The sequence below is a fragment of the Panthera leo genome, chromosome D3 (genome assembly GCF_018350215.1).
Source record: "Panthera leo isolate Ple1 chromosome D3, P.leo_Ple1_pat1.1, whole genome shotgun sequence".
NCBI classification, from domain to species: Eukaryota; Metazoa; Chordata; class Mammalia; order Carnivora; family Felidae; genus Panthera; species Panthera leo.
In genome coordinates, this window is record NC_056690.1 from 34,332,662 (window position 1) to 34,353,439 (window position 20,778).

The 20,778-nt window shown below is 47.9% G+C and overlaps 1 protein-coding gene across 1 annotated transcript in view; it reads right to left on the reverse strand.

Annotated features, from left to right (window-relative positions):
* Positions 1 to 6,115: 6,115 nt before the first annotated feature.
* Positions 6,116 to 20,778, reverse strand: part of APCDD1 (APC down-regulated 1) — a 33,694-nt gene continuing 19,031 nt past the window's right edge. Inside the window, exons 4-5 of the mRNA XM_042911637.1 lie at positions 9,663 to 9,984; positions 6,116 to 8,196 (exon numbers count right to left, since the gene is read on the reverse strand). Coding sequence (XP_042767571.1) covers positions 7,745 to 8,196; positions 9,663 to 9,984 — 774 coding nt within the window. The 3' untranslated portion in view covers positions 6,116 to 7,744. The remainder of the gene's footprint in view (positions 8,197 to 9,662; positions 9,985 to 20,778) is intronic.

Consider the following 20,778-nt stretch of genomic DNA (forward strand, 5'->3'; position numbering starts at 1 on the left):
CACAAAGATATCTGTACCATGTTCGCTGTGGCATTGTTTATAATAACCAAGATGTAGAAACAACCTGAATGTCCATCAACAGACAAATGGATACATGGGGTATATGCACATCATGAAATTTTGCTCGGCATTAAAAAAGAAGGAAATCCTGCAAAATGTGACAACACGAATGAGCTAGAAGTACATTATGCTAAGTGTAAGAAGCCACTCAGAAGGACAAATGCTGTATTATTGCATTTATATGTGATATGCAACATAGTCAAACGCACAGAACCAGAGAGTGGAATAGTGGTTGTCAGAGGCTGTGGGGCGAGGGAAATGGTTATTGTTCTTCAATAGGCATAAAGTTTCAGTTATGCGAAACACATAAGTTCTAGAGATCTGCTATACAACATCGTGCCTATAGTTCACAATACTTTCCTGTACATTTCAAATTCTGTTAAAAGCCTAGACATTCTTAATCTTCTTACTATAATAAAAAAATAATACATGTAATACATACCACGTTTGGCATTGAACTCTTCATATTGAAAATAAAAGCGTCAACTAATTCAAAGTCATAGTGACTACGTAAGTCACCTACGGGAAGATTAATAGAGCACGCCGGCAAATAGAAGAGAGCTTGGGGTGAAAATGTGAAATCTGATCTGAACTAAATGATCAGTTACTCCCCTCCCCCAAGTGGAGAGTGAAGTTTGTGTAATATGGAAAATATTTTTCACTCAGCATGCCCTCATGGAACCTGAGCAGTTCAGCTTCTCGTCCACGTTTCTCCTCTTCTTGTTTGCCCCCTCCCCCTGTCCAGCAGTTAACCTGTCTCCATGGAAATGCGATCTGCAATGTGAGGGGCCACCACATGTGTGGGCATGGGCCCCGGAAGATTGGGTCAGGTAAGGAAGGACTTTACTGCTTATGAAAGTAGGCAGCTCCTTGGAAAGGCTGCCACCAGATTCGCCCAGATGTCCTAGAAGCACTAAGGCATCGTCTGGAAAAAAAAAAAAAAAAAAAAAAAAAAAAAAAAAAGATTCAAATGCATATTTATGTGTTCTCTCTAATGAGATCAGATGTGCCACAAAGATAGAAAAACAAAGCTGGTCACCAAAAGTGGGGGAAATGAAGGTTATTTACGAAGGAATGCACCAAAAATGAAGGGCAAGCAACGAGGGCCAAGCCTGGTGGGGAGCCATGCAGGGTGTGGGAGGAATGGTTTCCAGAGAGAGCAGAGAAGACAGCTGTGTGGAGAGAACTGTCTGGTAGGAGCCGTGGCTCTGGCAGCTGACCAAAGTGAGCCAATGGGGAGAGAGCCAGGGCTCCTACCAGCCAGTCCTCTCCACACCCTCTCCCACCCCTCTCCTCCTGCCTATACCCCCATTGGCTGAAGTCGGTTGGATGGCCAGGGAGTGCATGGCTGCCGTCTGTGTGGGGACCCAGGCAGGGTAGAGTGGAGCCCAGATCTGGACCTGGAGAAACCAGCAGATACTACCCTGCTCAGCTTACCATGGAGTGCTTCCCCTGGACTCTCCTCTGGGCCTCTCCTGCTGAGCATGGCTTCTGAGAACTTCATCCTCAAGACGTAGGTGAGCCTGTATACCTGAAATGTCTAGGCTATGGCCTGGCTGATAACACCACCCCACAAAGGGGAGCAATGGCTGAATAATTGACTTGGGTGACAGAACTGAAAGGCACAGTGGAGAGCTGAAGTGAGTGATGGACTGAACAATGGCTATTTAGCCACCCTGGCAGATGTGGCTTTCCTGGACTGTGTGATAAGCCAAGGCCAAGATGAAAGTTGGCCTAAAATATACTTTGGCCCCAGAGAGCACGGACGCTAGTTCATGTACCTCTACCCAGAGGATCCCTCCCATGCACAACATGCTTTTTCTAAGGACTTTCACTGAGTGCATTAAATATCTCTCCTGCTTGACCCGAGGGGCTCAAATACCTGTTCCTCGAACCTTAAATATCAAGTGTGTGCTCGTGTGTGAGGAGCCCATCCTGAAGGCACCTTTACCCATTGGTCTAGTAGACCTTGGACCAACCAGGAAAGATCAGGACGGAATCATTTTGGGTTGGCTGAGGAACCGAGGGTCGTCACTCAAGCCTGACGAGGTTTGGAAGTTGAAAAGGCCCACTTGTTGCAAAGAGGGCATGGGTTGTTCTGTCCAGATGGTTCCCGAAGCCTTCTGGGAGGAAAGAGGCTCCCTCGGCTTTCCCAAGCCTGATCCTGGGAGGAATGATTGGGAGTTTCACTCTCAAACTTAAAAGCAGAGATTAATGCCCCCCGAGTCTCTCTTCTCTCTCTATCCTGAAATCGGGGACTAACATATGCTTCGTAACCTTTGCTTGCTGCGTCTCCACGTGTTCTGGAAGGGTGGGTGATAAAGTCCCTAAAGAAAAACTGGTTTGTTTGTAGGGAATTAGGACAAGCAAACCATGACCAGACTTTTCAGCAAGAACTCCAAACTGCAACGAGTGGTACTAGGTTGAAGATAAACAAAGCAATATATGTGGACAACCAATTATGATGCAATATATTCCGTGAGCCTTCAAGAAACGGCTGCCGTGCTTGAGAAAACCAGGCTGAACTGCTGGGGTATAAAAACAAAAACAAAAAAACAGCTCATGGAAAGCTCTTTGATTCCCTAATACTTGACCTCAGGGAGCTTCACCTTCATCATCTATAACATGAAATTAATAACGGCTTTTTGTTCTGCTCTAGAGCTGATCGAAGTTTCCAGGCAGTTTAATGCTTGTTTAAGGCTATTCACTAGCCTTATTTTAACAAACATTTAACACCTGGTCAAATTTCATGGGCAATAGAATCTGGAACACGTAATGGGGAAGAATTGATTTGTACGTTGACAAAATATACACACGATTAAAAAAACAGAAAGATCTTCCCATTGATAAAGGGCCAAAAAAGCATTGAAAATGCATAAAGATGTCCACCGGAATTGGATGATGATTGCCTCTCTTTCTACATAGGTGGCAGAGAACTCTATAAACGAGGTTCTTTCTTTTTAATGGCCCACGGTGCATGTATTGCTGTGCTCTCCATCTGATATTAGGAAGAGAATTCATTTCAAAAGCTTAATTTGTGCAAGGGGATTTTAAGACAAAGCAGCCCTATGTGTTCCTAAGGTGTCTTTTGTTTCCAGGGAGAGCAAGGCAGCAATAGCGAAGAGGTGTTTTCTTGCGAATACGAGTTTCCCAGGACAAGCTGCTTGCTTCTAATACAATGCAATATACTCTCTTTTGCTTCGAGACTGCACACTCTTTTCAGGGAATTTTTTTTTTTTTTTAATGCTCTACTTAGGCACCATGAGTTGAGAATACTGCGAGGCTGGTTAACTATTTTCTTTTACGTAAGTGATGCTGGGACTGAGAGGGTAAGACTGCAACATGCAACCGATATCCTAATTTTTCCATCTATGAGATATCTCAGTTTCAATGAGATATCTCAAGACATCAAACTGATTCCAGGGCAGATGCATTACCCTGGGCCTAGCATATGAGAACACAGACTATTTTAGTTAGGGAACAGGAAGATATTCTGTAAATGAGCTTTATTTATTTTAAAAAAATTTGTGAAATGTTTATTCATCCATTTTGACAGAGAGGGAGCACGTGCACGAGAATGGGGGAGGGGCAGAGAGAGAGAGGAGAGAGAGAGAATCCCAAGCAGGCTCTGGGCTGTCAGCGCAGAGCCTGACACGGGGCTTGATCCCACTGACCGTGAGATCATAACCTGAGCCCAAGTCGAGAATCAGACACTGAACCGACGGAGCCACCCAGGCCCCCCATAAATGAGCTTTCTTAATACAGTGTCCCTCACCTGTTTGTTATAACCTTGATCTTCTGAAGGTTACATACGTCCTCTCAATCGTCCTACCTATGTTGCCTTATCTGCTGCAGAAAAAGCCCGAGCCTCAAGTGCCTAAAGTCCTCAGGAAATACAATTCCCAGCCTTCTGAGGATCTTTCTCAGCCTTTCATATCGCTTGAGAGGGAGACACTTCAGGAGGAATAAGAAGGCCGGAGCAGTCCCTGAGCGGCTGACCAAGCTGCCAGGAGCCCCTCCAGCTCGGGAGGATGAAGATTTACCCACCGGTTGCCACGGCGGCGTGGAGGCCTGGGGCTGCAAAGTGCTGCTCTCTGTGCCTGCAAACCCTCTAACCTCTAAATTCTAAGGTAAGAGCTACACAATATTGATTAAGTGAAGGGGGTGTGGAATTTCTCAGGCGGTGTTCCAGAGGGCGTAGGGCTCTCAGAGGTGACTGTGTGGCAGATGTGAGACACCAAGAGACCAAAAGACCAAAAGGAATCCACGGAAACCATGGGGGTGCCCACCGGTCGGATCCTGCAACCTGCTGCCCAGTGTGCCGTGCATTGGAGTAGAAGAGCTGTGTTTGCTCAGTGTGGCACCCTTTGTGGAGCACAACTTGGTGTCGGGTCTCCCCTCGAGTAATGTGATTATGTCACGTGAGCGATGTGACATAACGTCATCACGTCTCAGTCAATGCAGAAGCTGGAGGTCATAACCGCCCCCCCCCGCCGCCCCCAGTATTTTTTTCTCATGATAGCGTCACTTACTTCTGCCTGCTGGAACACCGGGGAAATGGGGCAATCATAAAATAGGAGTCCCACGTACCTTCAGAGACCATTTACCCTGCAAGCCGGAAACACTCTTGGACCATCACAGGGATTTAAAGCATTAGTACTTTAGGACACGTGATTCAGGAAAGAGTGCTTACACATTTTCTCATGAATCCAGAAATCAGTGAGAAACATCTGCCCCAGCTACCTTTATTTATTCTTGACGCAGAGGTATCCTTACGAAAGATGTTTGGATTCGTGAAAGCTTCAATGTCTCGAAATGGCCGGAAAGTTCTGTGCCGGGCAGAGAAAGTCTGTGTGTCAGAGTGGACCCACTCTCGCTTGTATTTCCACCCCACATCCTTGCCCCAATACCACCACCTCGGGATGGTCTGCGTTTTCCTTCGAGGCCAGCGTCCCGAAATGCCCAGTGAGGTGCCATCTGTCAGTTTCTGCACTCCATTGCCACGTGCCTAGTAAGTCTTGTAGGGACGACGGGGAGGGGGGATTACCACGTTACAATAAAACATGGCAACGTGTGTGTGGACTGTTTTGAACACCATCTTTGTTTTCAAGATATATTTAAAGAGTTGGTGGAATACAGAATGGCTTTTCTATGATTGGGAAAGCCGTCCCTTCAACCAGGAATCACAGGACTTACATTAATCCAGTCATGTTTACAAGGTGTGTGTAAAGCCCCATTGAGGATGCCCTGACCCCCAGCCTCTCTTGCAGGTGTCCTTGGTGCTGGGCACTGCTGAGAGTCACCCCCGTGGGCTGCCACGGCACTGTGGCATCATCGCGGACTGTTCAGGATGGCGAGATGGACATCACAGACACTGGGCCCGGTGTCAGCTACTACTCTCAGCAGATGACCAGATCTGTCATGTCCGCACAAGTGGGGGACTGGAGGCTCCAGGAGGCTTCTGAGTCCAAGGTCAACTTGGACTTTACAATGCTTGCCCAAGGAACAACTTCCTGATCCTGACCATCATCAGCAACTACCCAGGAAGGGAGCAAGTCTAGTTGTAGCAGGCCAGGGAAGTCTAGAAGAGCCATCCTTTATTTACTTACTTCTTTCACCAAACCTGGAATTTACACGTGGACCTGCCCGCTACTAACTTCCTAACCCTTATGTGTGTTAGCACGTCGTAACCAAGACAAGATGTGATAAATGTGGGGGATACAGCAAGTGACAGGCATACACCTGAGTTGGTAACTTGTGAATAAATTATACTGGCCATTCTCTGTATAGAGTATCAGAAAGTGATATGACCACATGAATGCCACCTTGTCCCTAAGACACATATACATACACATACATTATATGCATGTTAATACCTATGTATTTGGATATAAGTATGTGTGTGTGTGTATGTGTGTGTGTGTGTGTGTGTGTGTGTGTGTGTACTTTTTTTAAAAGTGTGAGCAGCTAAGTCTAGGTGAATGGCTGTGAATTAAATGGCTATAAATCTATCACTTTTATGGCAAATCACTGAGGTATTCTTTAGCGGTGAACATAGTTTTCCACATAATTTTATTATATCCTTTAAAGATAGCATTAGTATTAAATAGATCCACAGGCAAAATGTATTCTGTGGGAGTACTGTTGACATCTTTGTTTATGAAACTTGGCAGACATTTAAGTTAGTATTTTCATTTGAATAAACCCCCTCAGTATGCACCACAACTTAAAATATATTCTAAAGATAAAGCACTTTGGTGCTCCATGCTATCCATTTAACTTATCACCATCCTGAATGCTACAGCATTTCATAAAGTTAATTTTTAAATACAAGTATGACTCTTGACCTTGATCATGGTTTGATGCTCACTTCCGGTCGCATCCAGGCTTTCAGTGACTTGCTATTTCCCTCCATCAGTCTCTATTAGCAATAGCACTTGGTGTGCAGACAGCACCGTTTGTAATAATCCAAAGTAATGGGCAGACGTGACTCAGGCGCCCTCCCAGTGCCTGCGAGGAAGACGCTCACAGATTCTGTAGAAGGTGACCCTGAGACTCTCTGCCACACGGCCAAGGCAACAGCAGGACAGAAATCGAGTCAAGCTGGCACGTCCGATGAGAAAGCGGCTTTACCCAGAGCCTGGGTTTCACACGAGTCGAGGGTCTAGTGCAGCCCCCGTGAGAGTGCCTTCACTGCACTCTCTGAACGGCCAGGCCCCTTAACAGCAAAGCGTGGTCTCTGAACAGTCATCTTTGAAGGCAGCAGAGATGGCAGAGTGAAGATGTCTGGTCGCCCCTCACCAGAAACACCAGGAGCCAGGACGACGGTCCCACGAAGAGGCAACTGTGGAAGGAACAGGCACTTCCTATCAGTAAGGTGGCACTTAACACACTGTGACCATCCCGGAGGTCACTGTTCCTGTCTGTACTGCTTTTGATATTTGCTCAACCGCCCTCGTCAACGGGGCAGGAATAAAGCAGTGTGCGTCCTGCAGCCACCCAGAAGCCAAGTCTCCTTTCCCCACCAGTTAAAACAATGATACTTTAAATTATGTTGAAACTTTGATTCCAGATACTTTTGCACTCAACATCTGAAAGCTTGGATTCCCTCCTTTTTTTTTTGCATAAAGGCTGTCGAGGTGGTTAAGCTAAACCCTGTGTCTTTCCCTATGTACATATCTACACCCAAGTCTCTTCTTTATTAATGAAAGGTGTCTTGATTGCAGTTCCAAACCAACTCCACACTGGATTCCCAGCTCGTAAAGCAGTTGAGGGAAGACAGGAAGTGACTGCGGTATAGTGGCAAAAAACGCCATAGCTTGATATCCATTTAAGTTTAACTCGGAAATTTAATAATAATTACAGGGAAGAAAAGAAGAGGACTTAGCTGTCACCCTGCCCCCTCTACCACACACACTAGCTCGACACTCTCTGCGGTCTTAAAGTGCAATTACTCTCGAGAAGGCACCCAGGCCTGGGATCCCATGGACAGAGTTCAAAGCAGGAACTTCAAACAGCGCTGCTCAGGACTCAGGCCGGGAGGGAGGGGGCCGGACAGCAGAAAAGGAGCCACAGTTCTCGGCCATTCAAGTGCATCACAAGAAGTGTCCTTCCTTTTTGTAAAGAAAACCTGTAAGTTGTAAGGAATCCTGGTGTGGAAAAATATACAGCTTTTTAACAACTTCTATCTGAGGACGTGCCACTGCAGGAGAGTCAAAAGGCCAGCAAGCACGGCCAGGAGCAGGGGACGAGCGCTCCTCCCTGGCGCCCGGCTCCCATACTGGTGACCCCGGTGGTCCTCGGAGAAGTCCTCGGCTCTGGGCGCAGAAGACGCACACTGGACTAAGGGCATCTGATAGGAGGTGGCTCTCTTCTCAGGCCTGTCCGGACTGGACCCGTCGCTGGGCCTCTGGCCGTTGAAGAGCAGATAGCGGCCGCGGGCATCCTGCTCCATTTTGAAGATCTCGTACTCGGTGTGAGGTAGCTTGATCCCCAGCGCCACACAGCCGTTGGTGTGGGTCACGTCCTGCTGGACGCCCACCTGCCAGGAGCCCTCGGCCCCACACTCGTTCCCATTGAAGACGTTGAGGAGCGAGGCTGTGGCCGCATCCATGGGGGTGACCTTCATGTGGTTCACTGAGAAGGAGAGACGACAGGGTGGTGACTCTAAGGGGGTCGCGTGCGGTGAAGAAAGCACTCTGTCTGCACAGGCCACCTGCTCTAAACCCGACCCCGCGCAGCCACCCACCTGTCGCGGCCTCCCTAAAAGCATTCCCCAGTGGAAAGAGTTCCACGTGTTGGTCCGAATGGCCATCACATTGAATACAATGCAGGTAGACTGTATCTGGTGTATAAATGCGGAGCCCAGACTGTGGTTGACTGCCTGTTAGTGTGAAATCAAACTGTCATGCAGAGGGTCTCCAAGGAGTTGTCTTTGGGAACACTGACTCTTTGGGATTGACAGAATATTCGACGCAAACTGGAATTTTATTTTTATGAAAGGTTTGGAGGTTTTTAGTTTTGCTGTCATGTCACACACCTATACTAATTAGCGGTCTTGGAAATTAATATTGGCCCATAGATCAGGCAACTAAAAAAATTAGGCTGAGAGCAAGGAAAATGTGAGTAAACGCATTAAATAAAAATCCCAGCGCTTGGAGAGGGCTGTTTTTGAAAGACCCCAGGGGATTATATTTTATGTATCCCAAGGCAGCTTCGGGGTGGAATCAGACAGAGACGGTTGTTCTCTTGGCCAAATCTAGCAAAAGGTCCATATTTCCTGGAGAAACTCTTTCTCTCTAAGCGGAGGGTTAAGATGCCCTGGGACTTATCTGGGTCAGCAGAAATACTTCACATTAAAAAGACTGAACCACGGAATGCCATCCTAGAAGGGGTCACACCCAGTTTCTGGGCCACCTCTCTTTTATTTGTCAATGACATGACTGACTCCGTCTTAAAAAGGTGTACAAGCTGAAAAGATTCTAGAAATAGAGGCCACAAGGCCTCCCTTGCGGATAACGGCCTGGTGAATTTCACCCCTCACCGTACCTTCCTCGCTTAGGTAATCATTGCAAATCTCAAACCTCCTCCCCCCAAGTACATGACAACTCTTAAGCGCGTGACAAACTCAGCGCTGGAAAGGACAACTGTGGGAGCACCTGCGGTGTGACTAACACCTGCTCTTTACCGCCCACTCAAGAAAGCACACTGAATGCAGCAAGTAAGTGTGATGTTATCACAGGGGCAGCTCAGAGTCGGCATGAGCTGTGCACAAGAAAGGAAACATGCAGACTTGAGGCTTCATTACTAGGAGAACATGCTCCTTGACCACATCTGACACCGTGCACAGCGGGGTGGGCGGCTCCAGCACTGTGGCCCATGGGCTGAGCCACCCCTGTTGGCCCCATTCTGAGCAGAGAGGACCTCAGAGTCTGCGGCGAATGATGAACTTGAAGCAGAAAGTCCTCCCTAATCTCTCCCCCAACATCTCTACCAGAAGAAAAGCCCTTTCCCTCAGGCTCTGCCTGAACAAAAATGTCCCCAAACTGCCCACTTTCTCACCCGTGGGGCTGCTCCCTTGGGAGTCGAGGCGGGAGCCCTACCTTTGAACACAAACTCAGTTCCTCCCATGACCCTGGAGGAGTGCACGCCCCGGCTGTAGCGGCCCTTGGCATAGATGGTGAAGGTGGGGTGCTTGCAGACGGGGTCGGAGTAGTGGTAGTAATGCCCTTCCCAGGTGTTATTGTTGTCATGGAAGATGAAGTGGCGCGTGAGGAAGAGGACTTCGGGCCGCACCTCGCAGCGCTGGCTCACCCACTCGCCGTGCAGCCCGACAGTCAGGTCGGCCTTGGGGGGCAGGAGCGGCGGGCGGTGCTCATCTGACCGGTGGATGATGCGGCAGGCTATGCAGGCGTGGTCGTGGTTCTGGAGCCAAGAAACAAACACACGGAGAGACGTTTGTCTTCATGACAGAGCAGCGCACACAAGCTTCCTTCAAGTGAGGCTCACCAGTGGGGCCGGGCAAGGCACCATTACTAGCCACCTGGGAACCCAAGAGAGCTACGCCCTTGGGCACAGACAGGAGGGTCGTGGTGGGTGTGTGCGCGCGCTGGTGTGGGCTCAAGAGTGCACCTGTGAGCACCGACATCAGGGACTTGTCTATTTTAGCTGCGATGTGTACTCTCTTTAGAATCCTATCACACGTCCTGGACACTTGACTTCAGAAAGGCGAGCCTCATCTCATACCCGTTGGGACGGCTACTCTGAGAAACATCTGAGCCTAACAGTGTTGACAAGGGTGTGGAGAAATCGGAACCCTCGTGCACTGCTGGTGGGAATGGAAAACGGGGCAGTTGCTGTGGAAAAGAACTACCGTAGGATCCAGCAACCCCACCTCCGGTTTATAGTCCGAAGAACTGAAACCAGGGTCTTGAGGAGACGGCTGTTCACCCGTGTTCACAGCGGCGTTATTCGCATGGCCAAATGATGAAAACAACCCGATGTGCACGGACGAGTGAATGGATAAACAAGACGTGGTTCACGCATACAACAAAATATTATTCAATCTTGAAAAGGGAAGGGAATTCTGACCCACGCTACAACATAGATGAGCCCTGACGACATGACGCTAAATGAAATAAGCCAGACACACTTTGGCTCAGGTCACGATCTCACGGATTGTGAGTTCGAGCCCCGTGTCGGGCTCTGCGCTGACAGCTCGGAGCCTGGAGCCTGCTTCCGATTCTGTGTCTCGTCTCTCTCTGCCCCTCCCCCACTCGTGCTCTGTGTGTGTGTCTCTCCCTCTCAAAAATTAAGTAAATGTAAATAAAAAATAGGCCAGACACAAAAGCACAAATAACCGTACAATTCCACTTCTAGGAGGGACCCAGAGTGATCAAAGTCAGAGACAAAGGAGAACAGTGGTTGCCAGGGGCTGGGTGGGGGGAGGGGCGGAACGGGGAGTTAGTGTTTGACGGGGACAGAGCTTCAGTTCAGGAAGATGAAAAAACTCTGCGGATGGATGGGGGAGATGGCTACACAACGGTGTGAACGTACTCCATGCCACCGAACCAGATACCCTAAAATGGTTAAGATGGAAATTCTGTGTGAGTATTTGACAGTTAGATTTTTTTTTCCCACTAAAAACAATGATGAGACACACAAAATAACACACACAAAAAGGATAACATTCTAATTGCTGGGATAACAAGGGGAGCTGTGTAGTAAAGCAGGGGTCCTTTCAAAGGAGGGCATAAAGGAGGAGGCCGGAAAGAGGGCGAGAGCAGCGGCCTCTGAGAAGTCAGCACGCACATCCATTTGTGTCTGCTGGCCCCGAGGTTTCAAGGTTTATGGGCTCTTCATTTGCTTCCTGCTTTATAGCTTTAAGCCACTTAATTAGTGCAAGATAGTTGCGGCTCTTCCGGGACTGCCTCCCTGTTGCATTTGCTTCAGAACGCTAACAGAGCCTCGGGGACAAGGGCCGTCTGTTTAGGGTTGTGGCTTAGAAAACCTCCAGTGAGTAGAGGTGGCCAGGGACTGCCAGCCACATAAATGCTGTCTGCCTAGACGGCTCAGGGCGCCCCTCAAAACGCCACGGTCTAGAAGACAGCAGAGCTGGGTTCTTGAGCACCCGCACCATTGCCTGGCTATGTGACCTCAGTCAGAGGACGCCTGTGTGCCAGGGGCTGCCTGCCCCTGGCCGTGGGGAGCGTCTCTTCGGAATTCTCCCTCCCACACTGGCTGTGGCAAAGCGGACAGAAGCACGAGGCAAATCTAATCAGTGCTGTCGCAGGAGGGTGACAGTTGTGGCCCACTCTCAGGGGGACAGCTCCCGGACACCGGCCTGGGGCTCCCCCAGCCACGGGGCCCAGGGTGTGCAGCTGTTCACTGGTGCGGCCCCAGGCCCGAGTAACAGGGACTGGCAGGCACTCCCAGGAGGGCACACACGTGTTTCCCAAAGTCAGGAATCCAACTTCCCAAGGCCTTTTCATTGCCAGCACTGACACAGCGTGATGTTCCTGCGCTTGTTTGGTTAAGTGCTCGGATGTCTCCGAGAGCGAGGGAGCTGCCCTCCCTCCACATTCTCCTCCAGAGAGAACTCAAGGCTCACTAACTTGTCACCGTGCTCGTTAGAGGAGCCTAGAGTTGTCACTGAGGGGAGAGAAGGCTTCCTTTGCTAACACCGATTATGGCTTGTAGATGGTAAGATCAAGTGGGCCGCCACAGAGTGAGATGAAGGCCAAGTCCTCACTGTGTTGGGGTCCCGATGCATCTGTTACACATTCTGTGCACAGAAGGAGAAGTTCTGGCCAGGTCCTGGGAGCCACGGGCCAGCCCCATGCTTTCAGCTGGTGACCTTGGGCAAGTCACTAATCTCTATTCCAATGTCCTGATGTGTAAAATGGGGGTCATTCTACTTGCATAACTGCTGCAAGAAATTAGCAGTAGATTAAGATGGCTCCCACTCAGTGCACCCAGAATCACTTTGGGGAGAAACTTCTCAGATGAGGCCCAGGGAGCTGGATCGCAGGCATGCATGGCATTTGACAGGAAGACTAAATAGAGGCATGTCTCCCACTACAGGTGTAAACACAGGTTAGGGTGGATAAGATAAAAATGTAAAGCACCACCGAATGCAAACTGGTGCAGCCACTCTGGAGAACAGTATGGAGGTTCCTCAAAAAAAGAAAAACAGAACTACCCTACGACCTAGCAATTGTACTACTAGGTATTTATCCAAAGGGTAGAAAAATACAGCTTCAAAGGGACTCAGGCATCCCCATGTTTACAGCAGCACTATCAACAATAGCCAAACCATGGAGAGAGCCCAAATGTCCATCGACTGATGAGTGGGTAAAGAGGATGGGGTATATCTATGCAATGGAATATTACTCAGCCATCAAAATGATGAGATCTTGTCATTTGCAACGATGTGGATGGAGCTAGAATGTATTATACTGAGCAAAATAAGTCAATCGGAGAAAGACAAATACATGTGGAATTTAAGAAACAAAACAGATGAATATACAGGAAGAGGAAAAAAGGAGGAGAGAGGGAAATAAATCACAAGAGACTCTTAACTGAGGGTTGACAGAGGGAGGTGGGTGAGGGATGGGCTAGGTGGGTGATGGGTGTTAAGGAAGGCACTTGTTGGGATGAATACTGGGTGCTGCACATAAGTGATGAGTCACTGAATTCTACTCCTGAAACCATAACATGCTGTAGGCTAACTAAAATTTAAATAAAAAATAAAATAAACATAAATAAATAAAACAAAGTACCACCAAATTCAGTAGTTTTGTCATTATGTATTTTCTTAGTCAACTATCAGGAGGGGAAGAATCCAAACTTCTTACCCTGGAATGGGGTTCTGATACTCAAAGTCTGGGGTGCAAAGTGAACATAATGTCTGTAACACATATGAAGAGGAAGCAGCCTCTTAACTGCTAACAAGTGTCATCATGACCAGCACCTTTACCAAACCATACCTGCTGTCCCTGGTCCCCTGCCCCTGCCCCACACAGTCTGAGTAAAACCAGCCCAGTACTCAGATCCAAATCCCTGAGATTTCACAGACAGGACAGCAGCGTTCTGGTGCCCGGGCCTATTACAACAAGGATGCTGAGCTGTGTGGAAGACGGCTCTGGAAAGAAAGAGGACCGTCCAGCCTGGCCCAGGCTGTTCCAGAAAGGTGCCATGGTAGCACCTGGAGTCCACTTGGCATTTTTAAGAATAATGGGGCAGGGTCCTGACCTTTGAGATGGGGACCTGGAGGAAGAATTCCTGTTTGGCAACAGAGAAAGGCAGGCCACAAGCAAAGGAAGCTCGCCGTCCAGGAGTTGGGTCGGTGAGAATTTAGGGACACAATGGGAAGAACCTGGCCCTTAGGTATTGATCTTGCCAAATTCTTAAACTATTTTAATTGTGGTAAAATATACATAACACACAACTTGCCATCTGAACCATTTTTAGTGCACGGCTCCGTGGTACTAAGTACATTCACATGGTTGTGCAACCATCACCACCGTCTACTTCCAGAACTTTTTCCATCCTCCCGAATTGAAACTCGGTACCCAAGAAACAACAACTCCCCGTTCTCTCAATCCCAGCCCTCGACAACCACCCTTGTACTTTCCGTCGACGCTAGGTCCCTCACACAAGTGAAAGCATACAGAACTTACTGTTTTTTTGTGACTGGCTTATCTCGCTTAGCACAATGCCCTCAAGGTTCATCCATGGTGCAGTATGTTGCAGAATTCCCTTCCTTTTTAAGGCCGAATAGTATCTCAACGTATGTATGGACCACACTTTGTTTATCCATTCATCTGTTGACGAACACTCCATTTTTTGGCCACTGTGCGTAACGATGCTATGAGCACAGGTGTACAAGCTATTTAAGACTCCACTTTCAGTAACTCTGGGCATGTGCTCAGAAGTGAAATTTCTGCATCACACTGTAATTCTGTGTTTAACTTTCGGAGGAACCACCATACTGTTTTCCACAGCAGCTGCGCCATTACACTCCCACGCACGGTACACAAGGGTCCCAATTTCTCCACATCCCTGCCAACTGGTATTTTTTTTCTCTTTTTGATAACAGCCATCGAAGGGGTATGGTGTGCTGTACTTTGATTTGTGTTCCCCTAATGAGGAGTGATGTTGAGCATCTTTTCGTGTGCTTATGGGCTATTTGTATATCTTCTTTGGAGACGTGTCTATTCAAGTCCTTTGCCCATTTTTTAACAGGGTTGCTTTTCTGGTTATTGCCGACTAGTAAATTTTGATAACAACTTTTGAGAAGGCATTAAAAAAACCAAAGATGTAGCAGACAGGGGTGGGATTTTTGACCTCTCTGTGGATATTATCACCAAGAGACCAGTTTTAGTCATGGTTAGGTAAAGGGGAAACCACTCTGTTTTATGGACAGATTTTTAGATTTTTGTGCTCTTCATTCCCACCATCCTTGGCTTGAATAAAACCCAAAAGACCTATAGGAACAATAATGGGGAAGCAGAAATTAAGACCTACACACTGTATTGGCTCTAACGTTTCTCTTTTTCAGGATGCTTTCCTCAAATCGCAGCTCTTCAACACTACTAAATGAGAAGTTTTTCGACATGAAGACTCATGTGTAGTATGGAATATCACTTGCTTTATGGAATTGCTCTCTTTTTTGGTCCACACTCTGATACATGATTCTCCTCTGAGAAGCTGTCAGTTTGTAGGCTCTCCCACTGGGCTTCTTTCTACATCACTCCCCTCCCTGATTCTTAGAAAGGGCTGCTTTGAAGTCTGGGTTTCTGAACACAAAAGATCCGAAGGTTAAAGCAAAGGGACCAGAATATGTCTCCTTGTTACGACTCTTTCCACCAACCATAAAAAGCTTTAATTCTGAAGGAGGAGGGGAGAAAACAAGATCCCTATGTAATTAACATCGTAAAAGAAAACAACCAAACTTACTCTAAAAATGAAAGATAAACCTTCAACATCATAAGCGAGCAATGTTCTAGGCAAAGAGTGGGGTTTTGCCCACTCTGTTCTACTGCCCAGCGCCCTGGCAACACGTCAGCTAAGGGCAGCTTTGCACACACAGGACACTTGATTCTGAGGAGGTTCAAGTACACCATTCCCTTAGCTTTACAACCTCTCAAAGAGACCACGGGGACACTTCACAGATGAGGCCACCAAGGCACAGAGAGATAGAATAACGTGGCCCAGATGACTTTACAAGCCAAAAGTAGAATCTGGAGCATAATTTGGTCTTGGGCTTTGCTGAGCGCTACACCCTGGCCCCAGGCTGTCTCTTAGGCTGAGGTCCTGCAAAGAACAGATGTCTCCCTGTCAAGGACTCGGGTCCCTGGGTAAAGGTCTTCTCTGGCCGATGACTGATAGGGATTCTCTAGGCTTTCTCTCGTTCCTTGCCAATATTTATTTCTGGAGAGCCTTGGTCCGTCGACAACATTTGCTGACAGTATCCACTTGTTTCCAGCGTCTTCCCAGAATGGAAGAAATTACTTGATATCATCTTGCTGTGAACAGATCAACTAGAAAAGCAGGATGAATAAAACATTTCTTGGTCTAAAAGTTTTGCTCAAAGAGGAGGAGAAATGGGCACAGATGATGGAAAGTTCCTTTCACAGAGTTTTCTTCCATGGGATAAAAAACATTCATGTTTCTCAGGAAGAAACCTGCCAATGACTGAAGCTGAAAGCTTTTTTATTTCTTTATTTTTTTTTTTACAACTCCGCATCTCCACACATTTGATTAAATTTCTACTGTAGGTATTCCTACACATACAGACTTCCCAGGACCTCTCCATTTCACTGGAGAACAACTTCATCAAGCCTTTTGAAACTAAGACCAAAGTACTCTCCCTTTCTCCGACTTCCCGTGACATCTGGGGGGAGCACGGAGGGTATGATAAAGGTTCGAGAGTGACAGCCTGATTGCTTGAATGCGGTCACCAGCTATTTAACAATATGAATAGATCAGGCCAGAATTCATCACAAATGAGAGCTGACCACCTTGTGGAAGGGGCCTCACTGGGTGCTTTTCAGATCTGGGATCCCAGGAGTTCATGAACTTGGGCTCATTCTGACCACCTCAATGAGTCATGATGATTCTGCTTTCAGGAGGAAGCAAGGGGAACAGCCACGGTCACACCTGTTGTGTCTTACAGCAGCTTTCGGGGCCACAAGCGGTGGCTGATGGTGCCCACGAAGGGACGGGGGATGGAAGGCAGATGGAAGAACACAGGCCAGGTGGGTTGCTGACTCTCATGGATCACATCTGTCTCCCGAGGCAGAAGTCAACTCCACACTGTCTGCATCCTGGAGTTTAGAAGGGGCACATGTTTGGGGGTGGGGGTGGGGGGTCTTTGGGAGCAACCCTTCATTTCCTAGAACGGCGTTCTCTAAGAAGTCTAGAATCTGAGAGGTTAGCCCACAAACGCCTTTCCAGTTTGCAAAACATCAGCAAATCACACAAAAGACAATTTTGCCTCCACCTTGCCTACACGTACACACTATGTACAGACTCAACAGCCAGATGTAAAGGGCCCTAAGAGGCTGGTTCTTTAAAACAAATGACTTCAAAAACGTTTCAGAAGAAAATTTCTCATAGATGTTTTTGCTTGTTTCTTCTACTCTTATCAATTTAAATTCATTTAAATAGTTGAAGTAGATTCATTGTAATAATTAAATTAAATCTGCTGTAAATCCAGCAGACCCCAAGGTCTGGCCCATCCAAGGGTCCACCCTCCTTCCACTCTTCCCCCAGAATGGGCTTCCTACAGACTTTGTGGATGGTTGATTTCTGGCACGCCCAGGCTCTCACTCTGTCCTCTGGGCTCTCTTGCTTTTTTTTTTTTCTTTTTTTTTAAATTTTTTAACATTTATTTATTATTGAGAGACAGAGAGAGACAGACTGTGAGCAAGGGAGGGGCAGAGAGAGAGAGAGGGAGACACAGAATCTGAAGCAGGCTCCAGGCTCTGAGCTGTCAGCACAGAGCCCGACACGGGGCTGGAACTCATGAACCGCGAGATCACGACCCGAGCCGAAGTCGGATGTTTCACCACCCAGGCGTCCCTCTCGCCTTTTAAGGGCTGAAATGTTTACCACTTGTTCCGTCCCTGACAACAAGTATTTCCTGGTCTGCTAACTCCTTTAATAAAGCAACCTTGCATGTCTGTTTATCTGCTGAAACACTCTGGAGTCAAGAAATGTAATGAACTGTTTCTGCAGTAAAAGTGTATGCCAGGAGCTGTGAGGCAGAGCAACTGTATGGCATTTCATACTTTGGCCCAAATAAAAGGTCCACACAGGCAACCCTTTCACAGTCAAGACCCCATCACTCAACCCCAGTCATCAGCTCTGTCTTCCCTTATGATGTGCAACATTTGCTGCTTTATAGTAGACACCCAGCCCCGGCGAGCTGGGCCACACTTCTCTTTAGGATTCATCCTTAATGCGAGACGGGCTTTCCTAGGTCATGACTCCTTGAGCTCTCCGGTCCTCTATCACCTCTTCCATTCCCTGTCGCCTCCACGAAGCCCGTCTCCTTTCCCTACGCTGGCGGGAAGAGAAGGAACACGAGATCTTCCACAAACACCATGCACGGCTCCCTCTACTGTTAGTTCCGTGACACCCACTCACCCACCCATCCGGGGTTCCCGCCAAGCACATGCCTAAGGAGGAGCCACTTCCCATGGCACAGCCATCTCCCGGAGCTGGCCCGAGAAGTGCGCTGCCCACGGCCCTGGTCCACAGTCTCTCTGATGTCACAGACAGCAGAAAGTCTCTGTATTTCTCACATACTCTGAAAAGGCTTGGAAAAGCAAGCTCCCTCAAAACCGAATGCTCGTTCACAGGCTAGAAGTTTCTACAGAATTCAGGACAGAAAGCCCATGAGTATTTCCTTCTTCCTTTTCAGTCCTCAGCTACTCTTTAAAACACTTCGGTGCTTGTCCTCCTCCGATGTGCTATGCATGTGCTGGGGCAGAATACTTGAGATACACGGCTTGAGGAAAGTTGTCTGGTTTCAGACAACCCCTTTGATTTACGACCCTGTGGCTAAATCAGTGCAGGATTTTGGCGAAAGACCAATTCCATTTGCTTACAAGTCTGATCCTGAGGCTCTGGCGTTTCCCGGGCAATCATTTGCTTTTAATTACTATTTGATTCTACCACTGAAAGAATTCGGCTGGCTAACCCTTCAACTGCACAAAAAATCTAGGCAGAGGGTGACAGCTGCCCTGATGTTAAGCTCAGTTCAGGCAAAGCCTCTTCTTTCGGGGTTATTTTATGCAGTCCTGATTTTTCGTAGCGAAGGGTAGCCAATTTCATCCTGAAAGAATCCTCCCGGCACACCTGATTCTCTTCAAAGGCAATGTATTTGCCAAAGGATTCTGAACCTCACAGCAAAGCTGTATAAAGCTTAGAAAAACAAGTTGATTTAAAGTTTCTATTTTTACACGGTGTCCCGTTTCCAGAGGGGCTGAGACTAGTGGTTTCAAACTCAATTTAGCATTTAAACTAATTTTCAGCCAGGTCTCTACGGACCGGCAATTAGGGGGAGGCAAAGAGTTCAAAGAGGCGGGTGGCGGGGGGAGTGCGGTCTCTCCGGATGTGCTCCCAGCCCTCCTCCTTCCCGTTCCCAGCGGGTGAGGCGACCCGCCACTGGCCAGCAGGCAGGGAGCACCTGGGGCTTTGCCTGCACCGAGTCTGGAAAGTCACCAATGGCCAAGTCCGTTTATTCTTCTCGTAGCTGTCCTGGGGAAGGATCTAAAAACTTCCTGAGGACCTGGCGGCATGCTGCAGGCCAAGACGTTCAACGCCAGGGACAACAAGAGAAGAATGGGCCCTTTCAGCTCCCAGAGCCTCACAGACCTCACTGGCCTTCGAAGGACGCCCCTGGCCACGCAGGCTGGCAGTCGAGGCGGTGGACAGCACGCATTGGCCCTGGACGCCTGCCTGGGTCCTCCTCCCAGCCCTGCAGCCGTCTTTAGCTGTGGCCACTGCACTCCTCTGAGCCTCAGGGTCCTAACTTTCCCAATTCATTGTAAGTGTGCATGGTGATTCTGTTTAGATAATATGGGTTCATGGCACAAACTGCAAAGGTACAAAAAGGTATACAGTGTTGAGGCTCCATCCAACTGTCCTCCAACTGTTCCCTTCCCCGGAGACAATCATTTTGTTTCTCACGTCCCCTTCCAGAAATACTGCCCCCTCTGTAAGCTTATCTTGTTCTCCCTTCATTATTAGTTTTACACAGTGGTATCATACTGTTCATACTCTTCTATACTTCTTCTTCCTCCACCCCTTGCCCGTCCCCTTTCACCCTCCCCCTCCTCCTTCTTCTTAACAGTACGCCCAAGGTTCTTTCTACCTTTAAAATTTCTTAAATCAGGGCATTAGGATTGGGGCTTAAAGGATCTATGTCTTAAGAATCTGGGTAAATGTCCTCACAATTGCCTTAGCAGGGGAGGGAGCAGAAAATGGAAGGAGATGCTTCATAGTGAGTCATCATCAAACACCTGGAGGCCCGTGGTCAATGTCATCCCTCTAGGAGACACCTGCCCAGAAGGGCTACCTACTCCAGGAGTGGGGAGAAAGGAGCATTGGTGGAGGGCCCTTTCCAGATGGCAGGCAGCATTCCGCACACCAATCCAATCGATTCTTATAGTCTTACTACTTTATAGAAGAAAAATTAAGGCTTCAGAAGGTCAGATGACACAACCAACACCCCTCAGCTGATGGACACAGAAGAGAATTCCAGGATTGGCTACCACCTCCGAAGTCCATATTCTCATCAATTTATCCAGACAGTGTTAAAAAAAAAAAAAAAAAAGCATGTCGCCCACTTTTTTGTTTACAAAAATCCTAAGGTCAGCCTTACAACTGTCATCCTTAGTCCCTGTGCCAATGGTAATAACTCACAGTCAAGACATTTTTCCTCCAGGAACCACAAGTGTGTGCCTTTGCCCTCCCAACAGACAGGCTCTGTTCAGTGAGTCGACTGACAGCACGAGAAATCCCTCCTACAGGTCTGGGAAGGAGTGGGAGAGAATCTTCCAGAGCTGCACGTCTTAGGAATACTGATTTTACCTGTCAGGCCTCCTGATGAAGCATGCCACAAGTACCACAGTGAATTCAGAGTGAGGGCGTAGAGGTAAGAAGAGAAAGGTGTTATGGTTAAATCTGTTTTTCTTTTCAGTCCTA